Raw genomic sequence first — 17,817 nt, forward strand, 5'->3', positions numbered from 1 at the left:
GAAGAATTAGAAACAAGCCAATTACGATATGCAACGTTCTTCTCTTGGACAGCCTTAGCACATTTATTGGAAAACCAAGGTTTAGATAAAGGACAAGATTTTAAAGTGGAGTGTGGTGAAGTGGAAGTGTTTTTTTTTTTTTTTTTTTGGCTGATGCTGCATAAACTTGCTTTCTTGCATCAAATGCCTCTACTAATGCTAATTCAGACGAAATTCCTTTGAAGTAATCTCCTTGGGAAACAATAATCAGAGAATTAAATCTGGTTAGTATCATGGAGGAGTGGAGTACAGTGATGGAGTGCTTCACAAAAAATTCTTGAATGAAAAGTGCAGTGTGTGCAGAGCTACTGTTATGATGTAAGTGCCAATTCTCTAAAGCTTGCTTTTCCAGCCAATTTCTCTAAACAAGATCACATAATCACAGAACTCGAATTATCTACACAATGTGAGTCAAAAAATACGATAAGCATGTCATTTATTTTTTCATGACAAAAGTAAAGCTATTATTAGTATAGGCATACGATGCAAGAAAGCAAGCTTATGCAGAATTAGCCAAAAAAAAAAAAAAAACCATTTAACCCCTCCATTCATTCCAAATGCATGTCCAGCTCAGCCTTAAATTTATTTAGGCTATCAACTTCCACAACAAAAGATGGAAGTCTGTTCCACCAATCGACTACCCGCTGGCTAAAGGCAAATTTCCACACATCCACTCTACAACTGTCCTCCCTCAGTTTGAATCTATGCCCCCTCAGGTTCTTAATCTGAGCAAGAGGAAGAATCCCATCACCATTCAATTTCCTCATCCCATTCAAGGCCTTATACACCTCAATCACATCACCCCGCAGGTGCCTACTCTCCAGGTGCTGAAATTTGCAGAACTTAAGCCTTTCTTGGTAAGAGCACCCCTTTGTTATCCTCACCAATCTTGTTGTCCTTACTCTACCTGTACACAGTACTCTAGGTGTGGCCTGACCATTGTCTTGTATAACGGGATAATCACCTTCCCTGTCCCTGCTAGCAAAATTCCTATATATCATTGACAACAGTCCATGACCTGCCCTGGCAGCCCATCTGCACTGCTCAGAGAACTTCATATTTGACTGCACAATTATCCCCAAGTCTTTTTCACTTTTCACTTCCCTGAGTGTAGTATCACACAGTTGGTACGTTTCTCTTGGGTTATTGTTACCTATATGCAGTACTTTGCATTTGTCGATGTTAAACTTCCATTGCCAGTTCAAAAGTATCAAAGGCTTTCCTGAAATTCAAGTATATAATATCAAATTTATTTTTTGCATTCAGTTCCTTTGTGACCACATCATAGTATCCAATCAAATTGATCAGACAAGACCTCCCTTTAACAAATCCATGCTGTCTTAACTATTACTGCAGTCTTGTCTAGATGCTCCTGCAATGCTTCTTTAATCAGTGATTCCACTATTTTCCCCAGAACACAAGTTATATACATGGAATTAATTCCTGTTTTTCCATACTATAGTCCTTGGAATTGTTTCATATACATGGACTTATTTCCTATTCTTTTATAATCGGATCCTAACTACACCACCTGTGGATCTTAAGTCACCATGTTACTTATATTGCTGGAATTATATCACTTCATAATTGGATTCTTAACTACTCTACCTTTAGTTATAATGTCAACTGATTCTTTTTCCTTGGATTCATTTACTATTCTTTCCACAGTGAATACTACCTGTGGTTTTATCTAGATTTATATACATGGAAATATTTTATGTTCTTCCATACTATTGTTGTTTCCTTGGAATTGTTTCATATTCATGGACTTATTTCCTGTTCTTTTTTAATTGGATCCTTAACTACACCACCTTTGGATCTTAAGTCACCATGTTACTTATTTCTAGGGATTTAAATTAGTTCTTTTTCCTTGGATGTATTTTCTTGCAAAATTGGACTATAGATTATAATTATTAATCTATTTATATCTCAAAACATTTGATGATTCTTGTTTTCTATACACTGATATGTTTACAATCATTCCCTTATATGAGACTATTCAGCTTAATATAATGTAGCCTCATCATTTGGTCTAACATGTATATGTTTTTCGCCAACATATTGTTCAACACTATTTATCTATTAACATTAATGTGTTTAATTTTGTCTAATCGTATTTCTTTTTCCAATGCTAATTTTGAATTATCTCCATACACTTGTATTCTAAATACTTGCGTATTTAGAGGTCACTATTTTTCCACTGTTTTGCATTTCTTTGCAGCTTACTATTAAGTCCGCTACACTGCTATAAATTGCTTTATCATGTAGTTATATTGCTAATGTGGTTGAAGTTTGCATGCATCCATCTACTCTACTGAATATGTGTGTGTGCCATCCACCCACATTTTTCCATCTGCTACGTATATATTTTTCCCACCAGCTTGTTTCCACTACGCATTTCTTTAAATACTCCAGGTATCTTTCACTTTCTTATTATACTTTCGGTTTCATTTTAGATTCGTTTCTCAGCATGTTTCAACACATTTTTCATTTCATTACATGCATTTTGGTATTAACTCCCTTTTATACTAACACTTACAAATGCTAGAGCCCTTACTGTAAGGGTGGGCTTCACAACCCCAGCAAGCTTAGTGTTATTTAATAACATTTTCTTTGCTTTTTATCTTTGTGCTGTCTATGCTGTTAATTAAGAAAAACATAAAATCAAAAGAAGTGCATCCAGTTGATATAGATGGACAGTGCACTGTTGAGTCAGTTTGGTGTGACATAAGCACTGCAAAAGCAAAGATAAGAGTAGGAGTGTGTTATAGGCCTAATGACTCGAATGAGTACAATGAACAATTGTACAGAGAAATAGAGTGGGCCAGTAAATCAGAATGTCTTATAATGGGGGATTTTAACTTCCCAGATATTGACTGGAACTTGTGGGTAGGTCACTCACACACTAGTCAGACTTTTGTGGATTTATTGGATGATTGTTTTCTGCAGCAGCATGTTCGAGAGGCAACCAGAGAAAGTAATACTCTTGATCTGGTTATCAGCAGTGATCATTCGTGTATTAAGAATTTGCAGATAAAGGAACCACTAGGTGGCAGTGATCACAGTGTGCTGAAGTGGGATTTACTCAAAGAGGTAACTACCGTCAGGGGTAAAGGAAAGGGTTTTTGCTTCCGTAAAGGGGAGTACAGTGGTCTCAGACAGTTTTTAAATTCTGTACAGTGGGATCGACTGACGATGTTACAAACAGTAAATTCTAAGTGGGAAGCATTCAAGGAATTAATCGTGGAAGCTACTAGACTTTTCATACCGATGAAGAAATATTGTTCAAGGTTTAGGCCTAAATGGTTATCAAATGAACTAATGAGACTCGTGACAGAGAAGAAAAATGCATGGGATGCATATAAATTATCAGGCGACGCAGAAGCCTGTAGCAGATATAAGCTAGTCTGTAATCAGGTCACAAAGGAGGTTCGGCAGGCAAAGGCGGATTACGAGAAATCTTTGGCAAAAGATGCTAAGAAAAACAGCAAGGATTTCTTTACTTATATAAACTCTAAAAGGAAGGGGCTGAATATGATTGGTCCACTTGACATCGATGGTTCGACTGTTGATGATCCTGCTCAGATAGCAAACAAACTGAATGAGTATTTTGCATCTACATTCACACGTGAGGAATCATTACAGTTTGAAAATGGAAGGTTATCAAATTGTAGCAGTGTGCTTAATGATTTTGTAATAACTGAGAGCAAAGTGGAGGAGAAATTGTTGAAGTTAAACATAAGAAAGGCACCTGGGGCGGATGGGATCTATCCAGTTATATTAAAGGAGGCGGCAAAGCAACTAAGCAAACCCTTAGCCATAATTATGAGAGCATCCTTGGATTCAGGGGAGGTTCCCACGGACTGGAGATGTGCAAATGTATCCCCAATTCACAAAGGAGGTTCGAAGGGTGACACGAATAATTACAGACCAGTTAGTTTAACTTTTGTTCCGGGTAAAATAATGGAGTCACTGGTTAAAGATGCATTGCAGGATCATCTAGACAAGACTGCAGCAATAATTCAGACACAGCATGGGTTTGTTAAGGGAAAGTCTTGTCTGACAAATTTGATTGGTTATTATGATGTGGTCACAAAGGAACTGGATGCAAAAAATAATTTTGATATCATATACTTGGATTTCAGGAAAGCTTTTGACACTGTTGCGCATGGAAGACTACTGTACAAATTGGAGCAGAATGGTATTAAGGGTAAGTTGCTACAATGGATAAAAGGATGGTTAAGTGGGAGAAGACAGAGGGTGGTAATCAATGGGTGCTGCTCTTCGTGGACTAATGTTATTAGTGGAGTCCCACAGGGTTCGGTGTTGGGTCCACTGTTGTTTTGTATATTTATCAATGATATTGATGAAGGTATATCAGGCTTAATGTCGAAGTTTGCAGATGACACGAAGGTTGGCAGGGTTGTTAATGACAGTAATGGCAGTGTGCTACCGCAACAGGATCTAGATAATTTGGGCAGATGGGCTAAGAAGTGGCAACTGAAGTTTAACCTTGACAAATGCAAAGTACTGCATATGGGTAGAAGTAACCCCAGAGAAACGTACCAACTGTGTGGTACTACACTTAAGGTGGTAGAAAATGAAAAAGACCTGGGAGTAATTGTGCAGTCAGATATGAAGTTTTCTGAGCAATGTAGACAGGCTGCTAGGGCAGGTCATGGGGTTTTGTCAATGATATATAGGAATTTTGCTAGCAGGGAAAAGGAGGTGATTGTCCCTCTGTATAAGGCAATGGTCAGGCCACGCCTTGAGTACTGCGTACAGGTCTGGAGGCCTCATTTTAGGAAGGATGTAGATTTGCTTGAGCGTGTACAGAGAAGAGCAACACGATTGGTGAGGGGAATGAAGGGATCCTCTTACCAAGAGAGGCTTAAGTTCTGCAAATTGCAGTGGCTGGAGACTAGGCACCTGCGCGGTGATCTGATTGAGGTCTATAAGGCCTTGAATGGGTTGAGCACGCTGAATTCTGATGGGATCCTCCCACTTGTTCAGAATACGAACCTACGGGGACATAAGTTCAAATTAAGAAAGGATAGATGTAGAATAGATGTGCGGAAATTTGCCTTTAGCCAGCGGGTGGTTAATTGCTGGAACAAACTTCCATCTGTCGTTGTGGAAGTTGATAGGTTAAATAAATTTAAGGAGGAACTGGACAGGCAATTGGAGGGTATGGTGTGATTTTTTTTTTTTTTTTTTGGCTGATGCTGCATAAGCTCCTACACTTGCTTTCTTGCATCAGGTGCCACTACTACTACTATCTCTACTGTACTTCCTGTTCGTAAAACTATTAGTGTACACGAGGGTGATACGAATGTTCCTACTTCCTAATTCTATTGCCATTTTTCATCTTTATTTATATAAAATAATCCTTTTTCTCTTCCCCATCCTCAATTTAATACCTCACCCTATACCATGTGCTTTTTCAAATTTATCTATTGAATCATTTAAATCCTATTTATACATAATTAAATTCTACATGAATCCACAGGTGTGAATTCACTATGGAAAGAATAGTAAATGAATCCAAGGATAAAGTACCAGTTGACAAATCCAATGGTAGGGTAGTTAAGAATCTAATTATGTAAGAACAGGAAACAAGTCTATGGACATGATACAGTTCAATCTTAAGAAGGAAGAACAAGAAGTAATTCCAAGGAATCAAAAATTTGGATGTCTCTATACCTAATAGTGATGTAGTTAGGAGATTGTATAAAGTGATATATATACAAAGTTTAGCGGTAAAGACCAAAATCACTAAAATCTGAAGGCTGCTATATAATTTTACTGGAAAAACTACATTGATTTTCAAAGGTGTAGTATGTTAACACAAGCTTGAAAAATCCAAGACCCAATGCCAATTCTACATATAATATAAATCATAACAAAAAATAAATTAATAGAAGTCAGCAAAGACTCAAAATGGGTAGTTAATTATAAGTAATTTCATGAATGATTATTAAAACAGATCAAATGGATACATGAGAAAAGTGAAAACATAACAGTAGAAACTTAGTGAGTAAAGAGAAAAGGTAATCAATCTGAAGAAAATAGTTACATCAGAAATCATGTATAGCTATTACTTACCAAGTAGTGGAATTCCACCAGATAATTTTACAACTATACAGATATGTTTAGAACTGACCAGTTCACATTAAATTATAACCCCGGGGGCTCACATCTGGTGAGTATGGGCTTGGCACACCCAGGGTCCTGAGCTGGATATCATCATTCTTCTCTTTCTTGGTAATTCTCTTCTACTTTTGATTCTCTCTCTCTCTCTTTCTCACAGGGTTACTCAGGAACTTTTTTTTTTTTTTTCCTGGCACAGCATAAGCCTCTGGCTTCCTTGTATCATATGGATATTAATAATAAAATAATAATAATAACTGAATTTATTTCTGATAAAATGGGAAACTATATTGAAACAATATTTTACAAAGTAGATAGGGATATTATTGTTGACAAACTCATTATAAAGGGAGTTGTAGAGCTTTGGTGAACAGTAGTTGGTTTTGGTTTTTTTTTTTTTTTTTAGCAGCATTAGCAACTAAGGCCATATTGCTCCAGGGATATGCAGTGGTCATTTCCTGACCTTTCCGCATCCTCCGTATTTGGTGGTCACGGGCTCGAACCCTGGTCTAATCAAGAAGCATGTGCTACGCACTGCTGCTCCTGCTCACCTGGCTACGGAGGCGCCACAGTAGTTGATTACTACATATGTAAGTTAATCTGATGGTTTGGGTACATATATTTTTATGTATTTTGTTGGAAATATTGGAATGCCAGTTGGCAAGGTAGATGACATCAAAGTTAAATTTATTTTTTTTTATCATATATGTCAATATTATATGGAGGTGAAGTAGTGCTAATAGTAATATTGAGGTCAAGCAAGTTGGCTGTGTAATTAGTGGTGTTTTCTTTACTTAGTTTAAGTTCATTAGGGTATATAGCTTTGGCTATAGGTTCAAAATTAGTATTTGAAGACTAGGATGTCATCTACATATCTGAAAGCTAACAGGTTATAATTAGGATTATTTATGGTGTATAGTTCATAATAATGCAATAGGTTTGATACTAAGTTGGAAATTTGGGAACCCATAGGAACACCAATAGTTTGTTTATAGGTAAGTTTGCCATTGAAAATATAGTTATTGAGTAAACAGAGGTTTACATAGTTGTTCCAAGTATTTTCATTTATGTTTAATTTATCTTTGTATCTGTGATAAAGCTGTTTTAGCACAAATATCATTACATTATGTGGTATGGAGGTAAAAAGATTGGTGAAATCTAATGTTTCTATGTTTGTTATGGTAATATTAGATTTGAAGGTGTTGATGACAGCTATGTTATTATTTATTACCCAAGTAGACGTGAGATTATTAAAAATAGTTTTTAGTAGTTTGAAAAAATATTTGGCTGGAAGGTAGCAGCCAGTTTTTGGAGCTGGTAATGAATCTGAAATTTATGGGTTGTTTATGGAATTTAGCAATCATATAGAGAAATGGTAGGGTTGAGTTCTGTAATTTAGTATGTAGTTTTTTATGTAAAGCAATTAACTTTTTAACTGTGGCAGAAGGATTAAGATGGTAGGGAGTGAAAGTGGAACTATTTTCTATTTCATTTTTAAATTGATTACAGCAAAACTGTTTACAAAATATGGCAAAGTTGTTGGAAGCTTTATCTACTGCGATGATGATAAAATTATCTTGTAATTCTATTATGTTTTTTAAGGTTGCAGCAGGGTGTGTAAAAGTTATTGTACAGTTTGTAGGCATTAGATATAGCTTTTACTGTGTCATGATATATGATGGTGATCCAAATTTGGTATGCTTCATGTGGAATGTTGTATTTTGAAGCAAGTTTGTTAGCAAAATGTATTAGATTTAAATATAATACTTTGTTGATATTATTAAGGTTTGCTTTATTTATAGATCTGTATTTAAAACCTTTGCTCATAGCAGTTTTTAGGTCATGGTTCTTAATGATGTTAAGATTGCCTGTAATAATATGCCCATGATATTGATCAATATATGGGGCATAAATAGGATTATTGCAGGAGCATGGGAGATCAGTAGGTAGAATATTTCCTACGTTAGTAGCTAGTTGTTTATAGTTACAATTTTTTTTATACTGTACGATATCCTTTTCCATCCTTATAGTCTATACCAGGGGTCCCCAAACTGGCCCACAGACCAGATCCGGCCCGTAGATATTTGAATTATATAATAAAAAATAATGTTTATAATAGATCACAATAAAATTTATGAAAAAGACATTTTACAGATTATTTTAACATTTGTTGGTTGATTAATAGCGTTGATGCCACTGTGTTGTCAGCTTAGTCTTGTTAGATATTAATTCTGTTATTTTCATTGAAAGCTATTCTTTGAAACATCGTTAAAATAATCTGCTAATCTTGACTCTTGACCCTGTCATTAAATAGCAATAGGCATTAGAGACAGTAATTTGAGATTTCCTAATCCCTTGCCAGCCTGCACACCAACCCTGATGTTCAGAGTATGGGAGCAAAGGTCACCCCAGGCTTCCACTACACAAGAATCCCGGATCCAGGATAAAACCTGGCACCAGCAGCATGGTCTGATGACTGGTATCAGTAAGATCCTGAACCAGCCTGCACATGAACCCTGATGTTCAGAGTATGGGAGCAAAGGTCACTACTTTACAAGAACCCCGGATCCAGGATAAAAACATGACACTATCCTATTGGATAATGGAGTTAATCCCTCTGCTATAAATTAACTGCTGGCAGCCTGCATGCACATAAAGTTTCTGGTAGCATCAACAAGAGGAGGCTGTTGGCAGGTATGAATTTAATCTTTCTGTATTACCTTAGATTTCCTGTTTTCTATTGTAACAGCAATTGAAAACGTAATACTTTAGAATCGTAATTTGCAAAGTGTAATATTGGTAATTGCAATTGTAATATCCTAAAATATTCAAATTTGTAGCCCTTTCTGTTTGATGGTTACGATGATACCCATCATCAGAATGATGGGTATCTGTAAGATACCAGAAACGTCACTTTATTAAACTATATTATAATTAATAATATAGTTTTATATTATAATTAATAATATAGTTTATTAGGCAAACAGCCTAATAAACCATATTATTAATTTCACATGATATAAGAGTGATATGAATATAATAATAACCTTTATGTTAAAATATTTCATAAAATTTTAAGACACGTCAGTGATTGCTTACTTCAATATTTACGAGTATTTTTTTTTATTCCAGTGACCCCATAAAAATAATGTCGAAGTTGATACCGAGTGTTGTATTTAATGAGCGGTGGCCAATTAATTACTTTTTTGCACTGCTCAATGATACTGCACATGTCTTCTTTGCAATGAAGCCTTGTCAGTGTTCAAGGAATATAATGTGAAACATCACTACACCACAAAACATGCCTCAAATTACGATAAATTTCAAGGAGCTTTGCAGCAGAACAAACGTCAAGAACTAACCCAAACTTTTCAAAGTCAACAACAGAAAATTAGAACTTTTACTCATCAGAATTTATCTGGAGTTAGAACTAGTTTTCAAGCCTCCCAAATCACTGCCGAAGAAGGAAGAGCTTTTACGGATGGAGAATTTGTAAAACGAATTTGTTTGGCTATTGCAGAAGTATATCCGGAGAAATTAAAGAATTTTGCATCTAAGTTTATCTTCATCAACTGTAATGAGAAGAATTGAAGATTTAGGAGCCAATGTTCAAAACCAACTCATAGAAAAGGTTTATGAATTTGCACATTTTTCAATAGCAATTGATGAGAGTGAAGATACAATTGCCATACAGTTCAATTACTAATTTATATCAGACGTGCAAATCAAAATTTTGCAGTAACTGAAGAGCTAGTTGCATTAAAAAGCTTGAAAGAAACAACAACAGGCGACTGCTATCAGCAGTTATGACAGATGTTGCTAAAAATATGGTTGGTACTAAAATTTGGTTCATGGGTTAGCTTCATAAATATCTTGAGAGTAAAAATATTAAAAAACTAATGCAATTTCATATAATTCATCAGCAGTCTTTGTGCAGCAAATTTTTGGGTGCAGTAGTCATGTCAACTGTTAATAACAACAGTAAATTTTATTCACACCACTGGTCTGAATCATCAAAATTTCAAAAATTTTCTTGAAACTATTGAGACTGAATGAGGTAATTTGTTGTACTACTCACGACTCAACCATCATACTTCAGTATGATGGTTGAGTCGTGAAGCGTTGAAGCGATTTTTTAATCTTAGGATCGAAATAGATCTATTTATGAATGAAAAATTGAAACCTTTTCCGGAACTGCCAGATCTCGAATGGTTGTGGAACCTTGCCTTTTTAACAGATATACATCAGTGTACATCAGAATTTTCTTAATATGAAACTATAAGGACAAGACAGACTTGTCAACAAATGTATTATAATGTCAAAGCATTTGAAACAAAACTGGAGTTATTTAAAGTCAACTACTTCGGAATAATTTTTCACATTTTCCAAGTTGCAATAATTTATCTAAAAATATGCCTGGTCGTAATTTTTCTACTGAAAATTTTGTTCAAAACATTAGTTTGTTACAGGAAAATTTTGTGGCTAGATTTTCTGATTTTAAAAATAATTCAAAAGTGTTTGAACTTTTTCAAAATCCATTTAATGTACCAGTCAACGATGTTGATGAGAATTTACAATTAGAGTTGGTAGATCTTCAATCTAATGATGCACTGAATACAATATTTAAAAATGAAAATCTAATTCAATTTTATTTTTGGAAGTACATATATATGTGAGCATACATTTTCAAAAACGAAATATGTAAAATTAAAAATACGATCACGTCTAACTGACCTGCATTTACATGAGGTTTTAAGATCTGGACCTAGTACTTTAAAACCTGATATTACGAAACTTAGTCACACTCTACAACCACAGTCATTGCATTAATTATAATTTTGTTGTACTACTAAATGTATTTTTGTGATTAGTACAATAAATAAGTAATAATTAAAATTTGATATAAACAAACTGCTATATTTTATATTACATATCCATCGATTTATTTTTGAATCTGTAGATATAGGTAGGTATAAAATGTGTTTCTCTGCATAACAACATTTTGCAGAGACTGTAGTTTTCAGTAATTAGGAATTTTCTCCAAATATTCCAAAAATTCATATGTGGCCCACTTCTCTAAACTTTTGGGGACCCCTGGTCGATACTAAATCCCACTAATACTTTTCTTTCATTACTTTAATCTTACATATGCATATACAATATGATAAAAATAATGTACAAATAAGAAATGAATAACACAGCATTAGAATGGAATAAGTCACCAGTCCCAACCTCCTATTAAGGGCCATAGAGACAAATGAAAACCATTTAACTTTATTCTCAAAATTAACATTTTGAGAACAAAGCCAATATATGCAGAAAGTCAGCACCACTTTTCTTTTTTGAACTTATCTCCACACACATTTAAGGGAAATTCCAGGCAATAAAGTGAATACAGAATTACACTTTTTCTATTCCCCATCATCTGGTTTGATATTCTAAATACAGAGTGTCTCAAAAATATTGGTACAAACGTTTAGGGAAGGTAGGTAACATCTAAAGGAATGTGAATCGCATAGGAACCCATAACCGGAAACGTCACCGTACACGGCGCTGTTCATCAGTTTGCGAGAGGGAAAATTTCTGGTTTACTCATTCAAGCAGTAGTCGCTGCATGAAGAGCTTGCATCAATATATGAACTGCGAGCTAGCAAACATGCACCTAGTGTATGGATTAGCAGAGGGCCCACACGGTGTGCGCCCCCATGCGGCAAAACATTGCTTCACAATAAATGTGTGGGCAGGTATGGTGGATGACTGCTTAGTCGGCCCATACCTGTTCCATCCCGCATGAACTCTGCTAAATATCAGATCTTTCTTGAACAAGTTCTACCAGGTTACTTGACGATGTTCCAGAAAATGTGAGACGCAACATTTGGTTTCAACATGACAGGGCACCTGCCCATTATGGAAGGTGTGTTCCTGACCATTTGAACAGGCGTTTTGGGCGTCGATGGATTGGCCGTGGCGGACCCGTTGCCTGGCCCCCACGCTCACTTGATTTATCGTGCCTTGATTTCTTTCTGTGGGGGGCCTCAAATCTATCGTGTATGATCTTCCTGTGGAGATGGAAATGGATCTCGTGGCGAGACTTGTCTGCACTGCTGCTACTGTCAAAGAAACTCCAAATGTGTTCGACCGTGTCCGCCAATCCATGTTGAGTCGGTGTCACGCATGCATCGCGTCTCATGGTGAAACCTTCGAGCATCTATTGTAACATCATGAAATGCATCCATCTCGTACTCCATTGTTGATATTATGTCAAATAAATGTTTGCCAATAATTACTATCTTGTGTCATTTCTGCTTCTTGTGCCTCTGCTACTACTTTCCCGTGACGTTTCCGGTTATGGGTTCCTATGCAATTCACATTCCTTTAGATGTTACCTACTTCCCCTAAACATTTGTACCAATATTTTTGAGACACTGTATAAAAAACATCATATATATAATGAACAGTCAAATTCCTGATATTATATCAGTATGGATGGTTTGATATTTCAAAAAGATAGCTCATTATGGAAAACATTTTCCATTTTTCTTTCTTCTTAAAATACATTTTCCATTTTTCTTTCTTCTTAAAGTATTTAAAGATCACCCAATATTGATAAATGTCATACTAATTTGAATTTACAATTTTTTACAAGCATAAAAATTGTGATTGACAGATTACCATTATCAAACTTATTATGCTACATGGAACAAAATAATACATAAAAATTAGTCAAAGCAGTGCAAAAAAAAAAAAAAAAGTGAAACTTACTTGTCTTAATGACTGAGTTGAACTTGTTTCAACTGCACTGAGGACTTTTCTGTACTGTTCAATAGCTTCAGGTAAATGACTAGTTACATAAATGCATAATTTTAAAACTTAAACATTTAATAAATAATAATAATAATAATAATAATAACATCATAATAGTAATAATAACAATAAGAAGCTCACTTGCACACACAAGCACCTAGCAGAGCAGTTCGCCTGAATGATAAGGCACTCAGAGACAATCCCGAAGTTTCTCACTCAAGGAATCACTTATCTGATGCCTAAAGACCAAGATACAAGAAATCTGGTGAAATACAGGCCAATCACCTGTCTCTCAATGATGTACAAGATCCGTACCAGCTGCATAACCAAGAAGGTATCAGACAACTTGGAGAGCCAGAACATAATGGCAGAACAGCAGAAAGGATGCAAACAGATGAGCAAAGGATGCAAGGAGCAATTAAACATAGACTGTGCAGTTATGGAGCGAGCCTACAAGAAGTGGTGAACCTGTACACGTCTTACATCAATTACTGCAAGGCCGTTGACACTGTGCTTCATAGCTGGCTAATAGAGGTGCTGAAGATCTACAAAGTCAATCCGACAGTGACAAACTTCCTAGAAGCAATGATGCCAAAATGGAGTACCACCATTAAGATCAAGAACATCACAACCAGACTGATCCCCATCAGGAGAGGAATCTTTCAAGGAGATCCCCTGTGCCCACTGTGGTTCTGTCTAGCGCTCAATCTGCTATCTACCATGCTCAACAGTAGCAAGCATGGATATAACCTCAAAGAAGGAAGGAAAAAACTTGTACACCCTTACCCACCTGTTGTACATGGATGACATCAAGCTCTATGTGGCAATTCCAGCAACTACTCCAGATCACTGAAGAATTCAGCAATGATGTCAGGATGGAAATTGGTCTAGACAAATGAAAGATCCATGGATTGCATCAGGGGAACTTAATTGGCTGAAATTATGAACTGCAGACTGGTAGAGAGAGATCAAAGCCATGACATGTAAGAGACTTACAAATACCTGGAAATGATGCAGGCTCAACAGTTATGGCACAACGAAATCAAGGCCTACCTGACCGAAAAATACTACCAGAGACTCTGAAGCCTGCTGAAAGCAAAGCTGAATGAAGGGAACACAGTTAAAGCCATAAACGGCAATGCAGTCCCAGTGCTAATATACTCCTTTAGAATCATAGTTTGCACTAACACCGAGCTGGAGGATATCATGAGAAAGATAAGAACAATGATGACCAAGAGTCATCAACACTGCCCGAAGTTAGCTGTGGAGAGACTGACAATAGGTCAGAAAGAGGGAGGAAGGGGCCTGATAAATCTCATCGAGCAAGAGAAAAGAGTGATAGCTAAACTGAAGGACGACTTCCAGAAAAATGCAACAGCACTCTACCAGGCCATAAGGAAGACAGACAAGCAGATAATTGAGAATTCCCCTCCCACAAAGACAGCGCAAACAAAGCTAGAAAGATGGGCGAAGAAGACACCCCAAGGCAGACACTACAATGACCGCCATCAAGACCACGTAGATAAAATTGCTTCCAATGCATGGCTCACAAGTGGGATGCTCTTCCCTGAGACTGAAGGATTCATGTTTGCCATCGAAGATCACACCAGAAACTATAGAAAATAGGAGCCAAGGAGCCCGGAGTGTAAGATGACATGTCGATGATGCCACTTGGCCTCAGAAACAATCCAACACATCACCGCAGAATGCTAAGTGATCGCCCAGACTGCATACACTCGTAGGCAAGACCAGGTAGCCAGGATAATACATCAGAAGCTAGCAAGGAAATGCTAGTTGGTTGAAGAATGTGTACCGTACTACAAGTACGAACCCCAGGCAGTACTAGAGACCTGAACCCACAAGCTGTACTGGGATCATGCCATAATAATGGATAGGACAATCCCACACAACAGACCGGACATAACCCTTGTGGACAAGAAGGAAAAGGCTACCTATCTGATTGACATAGCAGTACCCAACACTGACAACCTGCAGAAAACCCATAGGGAAAAAATCAGGAAGTAAACGAACCTAAGACAGGAGCTCAAAGAGATGTGGCATATACAACAAGTAATGACCATCCCGATCATTGTGTCAACCACAGGTATGGTGCCAAAGACCGTATTATTTTTTTTTATTATTTTTATTTTTGGTAGTTGTTGGTGCATAGGCTTCTGTGGCCATAATGCACCTCCCAAGGTTTTTGCAGTACTTTGATCCAAGCCCGAGGCGGGAATCGAACCCGCAACCTTTGGGTTGCCAGGCAGGCACTTTACCCACCAGGCTAGCCCGGTTGGCTCCAAAGACCGTACATAACAGCCTAGCAGCAATAGGTCTCCCAGAAAACACCGACAAGGAACTCCAGAAGGTCGTAATCCTGAACAACTGTAGGATAGTCAGAGAGTTTCTCGACCAACAGTAACACCAGACATAACAGCCACAATTTCCTGAACTTTTGCTATTTGTTATTTATTTTTTTTATTTATTTATGTTTTTTTTTTAGGAGCATTAGCAACTAAGGCCATATTGCTCTGAGATATGCGGTGGTCATTCCCTGACTTTTCCGCATCCTCCGTATTTGGTGGTGACAGGCTAGAACCCCGGTCTAATCAAGAAGCGTGTGCTACGCACTGCTGCTCCTTCCCACCTGACTACGGAGGCGCCTCTGAACTTTTGCAACTCTGTACTCATTTCAAGAGGTTTATGGATGCCCATCTCTTGGGTCATCACAAACATCCACACATCTGTCTTTGAATCACTTATACCATTCAAACACACTGGTATGACGTTTCATCACCATAAACATTTTTGTAACATTTCATACGTTTCTGTTTATTCGAACAAATGGGTCTTCTGAATTAACTTTCAGTGATATTCACTATAATGAAATTTTGGTACATTAAAAATGATTATTGCATGCCAAGAAATTTGTTGTGATTGAATTTTACAGTACTACATTTTTAAAAAATTAACTTTATGAAGTAATAATATTTTATTATTATTTCTTTTTTTACCAGAAGTAGATGAGAAAGTAAACATTCAAAATATATACAAAATAGTATTTTACTAAAAAATAAATAAGAGATCCAACTTAATGTGCAATTCCCATTCACTTCATGTGGTGAGCAATACTACTTGACATTAGCCTACGCATATGATGCGTAGCATCATATGCATAGGCTAATGTCAAGCCTGTATTAAGCATCAGCCAAAGCCACGACACTGCACAGGTTAAACTTTTTTTTTTTTTTTTTTTTATTTGGTAGTTGTTGGCGCATCGGCTTCTGTGGCCATATTGCACCTCCCAAGGTTTTTGCAGTACTTTGATCCAAGCCCGAGGCGGGAATCGAACCCGCGACCTTTGGGTTGCCGGGCAGGTACTTTACCCACTCGGCTAACAGGTTAAACTACCCTAATAATAATACAAATCTTCATTATTATAAAGATTACAGTGTGATTATTTCTTACATGTAATAAGTTCCTATGTCACAAATGGCAAAAATTATAACAGAATTATATACTACATTTGCAGTATTATGAAATATAATTAAGAAATTCTAAGACAAATATCACCAGTAGTTTCTAAGTATGAAGAGATATTAATAAAGATATTAAATACTTTTTTGACACAGATATACTTTATATGAATGAAAGACAGTGCACTGCGCCTGAACAAAGTTAGTTATCAATAACTGCATGTAGGTACCGAATGGCCTAAATTATAAATTTGTACAAAGGTACAAATTCAAAATATAGTGGGGGAAAAAAAAGATAAAAAAATAAAGAATGACAAAATAATCATTCAGATGAGCATTTGGATATATCATACAGTATAGCCTGTTACTCTACTTAAACTATTAGCTTGCAGCAGCAGCAGAAAAATATGGAATAAAGAGTTTGAAAGAGTTTAGATAGTATCAGAATAACTTCCTAAGATAGAAACAATCTGTATGCTCCAATGACCATCCCGATCTCTCTTCTGGAAACAAAACTAAGTGTTTTGTTTTCAGAGAACCATATGATAGAGAAATGCTATGGCTAGCTGAGCAAACCTGCAAGCTAAGTGAACAAGTCAGTAGGATGAAGCACAAAAGATACCACCAGCCTGGTTGCAGCCCATAACCTATAAAAGTTTCTATTAATATTGGAGCCAGGGCTATACTGGCTCCACCATTAATAAATCCAGCCCATGCCAATTAACTCATCTCTCTCTCTCTCTCTCTCTCTCTCTCTCTCTCTCTCTCTCTCTCTCTCTCTCTCTCTCTCTCTCTCTCTCTCTCTCTCAATGAATATGATTCTGAGGTTATTTTAGAATGAAATAGCACCCTTCACTGAATTAATAATGACAAGGAAGTGGAATATTTCTACATTAGCCAAAAATATATATATAAAAAAATAATAATAATAATAATAAAAGGAAATAGAATATTCATAATAACCCCATCCCTATAAGGTACCCATCACATTCTGTTCCAAACTTACCCACACTCTTCTGCTACATTGGGAGACAACTTATTCCAGTATTCAACAAAACACTGCCTACAAGCGAACTTTATGAGATCCAATCTTCTGTTATTCCTGAGATTTTATATTTGTGACACCAAGTTCTTGTTTCACTTACAAGGAAGAACAGACCTTCATTCATTTTACTCAACTTCTTCAGTGCCTTATACACCACAGTCAGATCCAGCTGTCAAACTTTGCAGTCCACACCTACTAAGCCATTCTTCATATGTGAATTTATTTTTGCACCCATCACTAATCTGGTTGCCTTTTTTTGAACTCTTTCCAGAAGTTCTGTCTTTTTTTTCAGATGCTGTCTCC

At 36.5% G+C, this 17,817-nt stretch overlaps 1 protein-coding gene across 2 annotated transcripts in view; it reads right to left on the minus strand.

Annotated features, from left to right (window-relative positions):
• Ttc7 (tetratricopeptide repeat domain 7) overlaps nt 1-17,817 on the minus strand; it is a 252,039-nt gene that overhangs the window by 200,692 nt on the left and 33,530 nt on the right. For both annotated transcript variants that reach the window (XM_090369480.1, XM_090369481.1), the window contains exon 5: nt 12,952-13,030. In XM_090369480.1, the coding sequence (XP_090225606.1) occupies nt 12,952-13,030 (79 nt within the window). The remainder of the gene's footprint in view (nt 1-12,951; nt 13,031-17,817) is intronic.

This window comes from Mastigoproctus giganteus, chromosome 3 (assembly GCF_048544385.1).
Source record: "Mastigoproctus giganteus isolate SK-2022 chromosome 3, ASM4854438v1, whole genome shotgun sequence".
NCBI lineage: Eukaryota > Metazoa > Arthropoda > Arachnida > Uropygi > Thelyphonidae > Mastigoproctus > Mastigoproctus giganteus.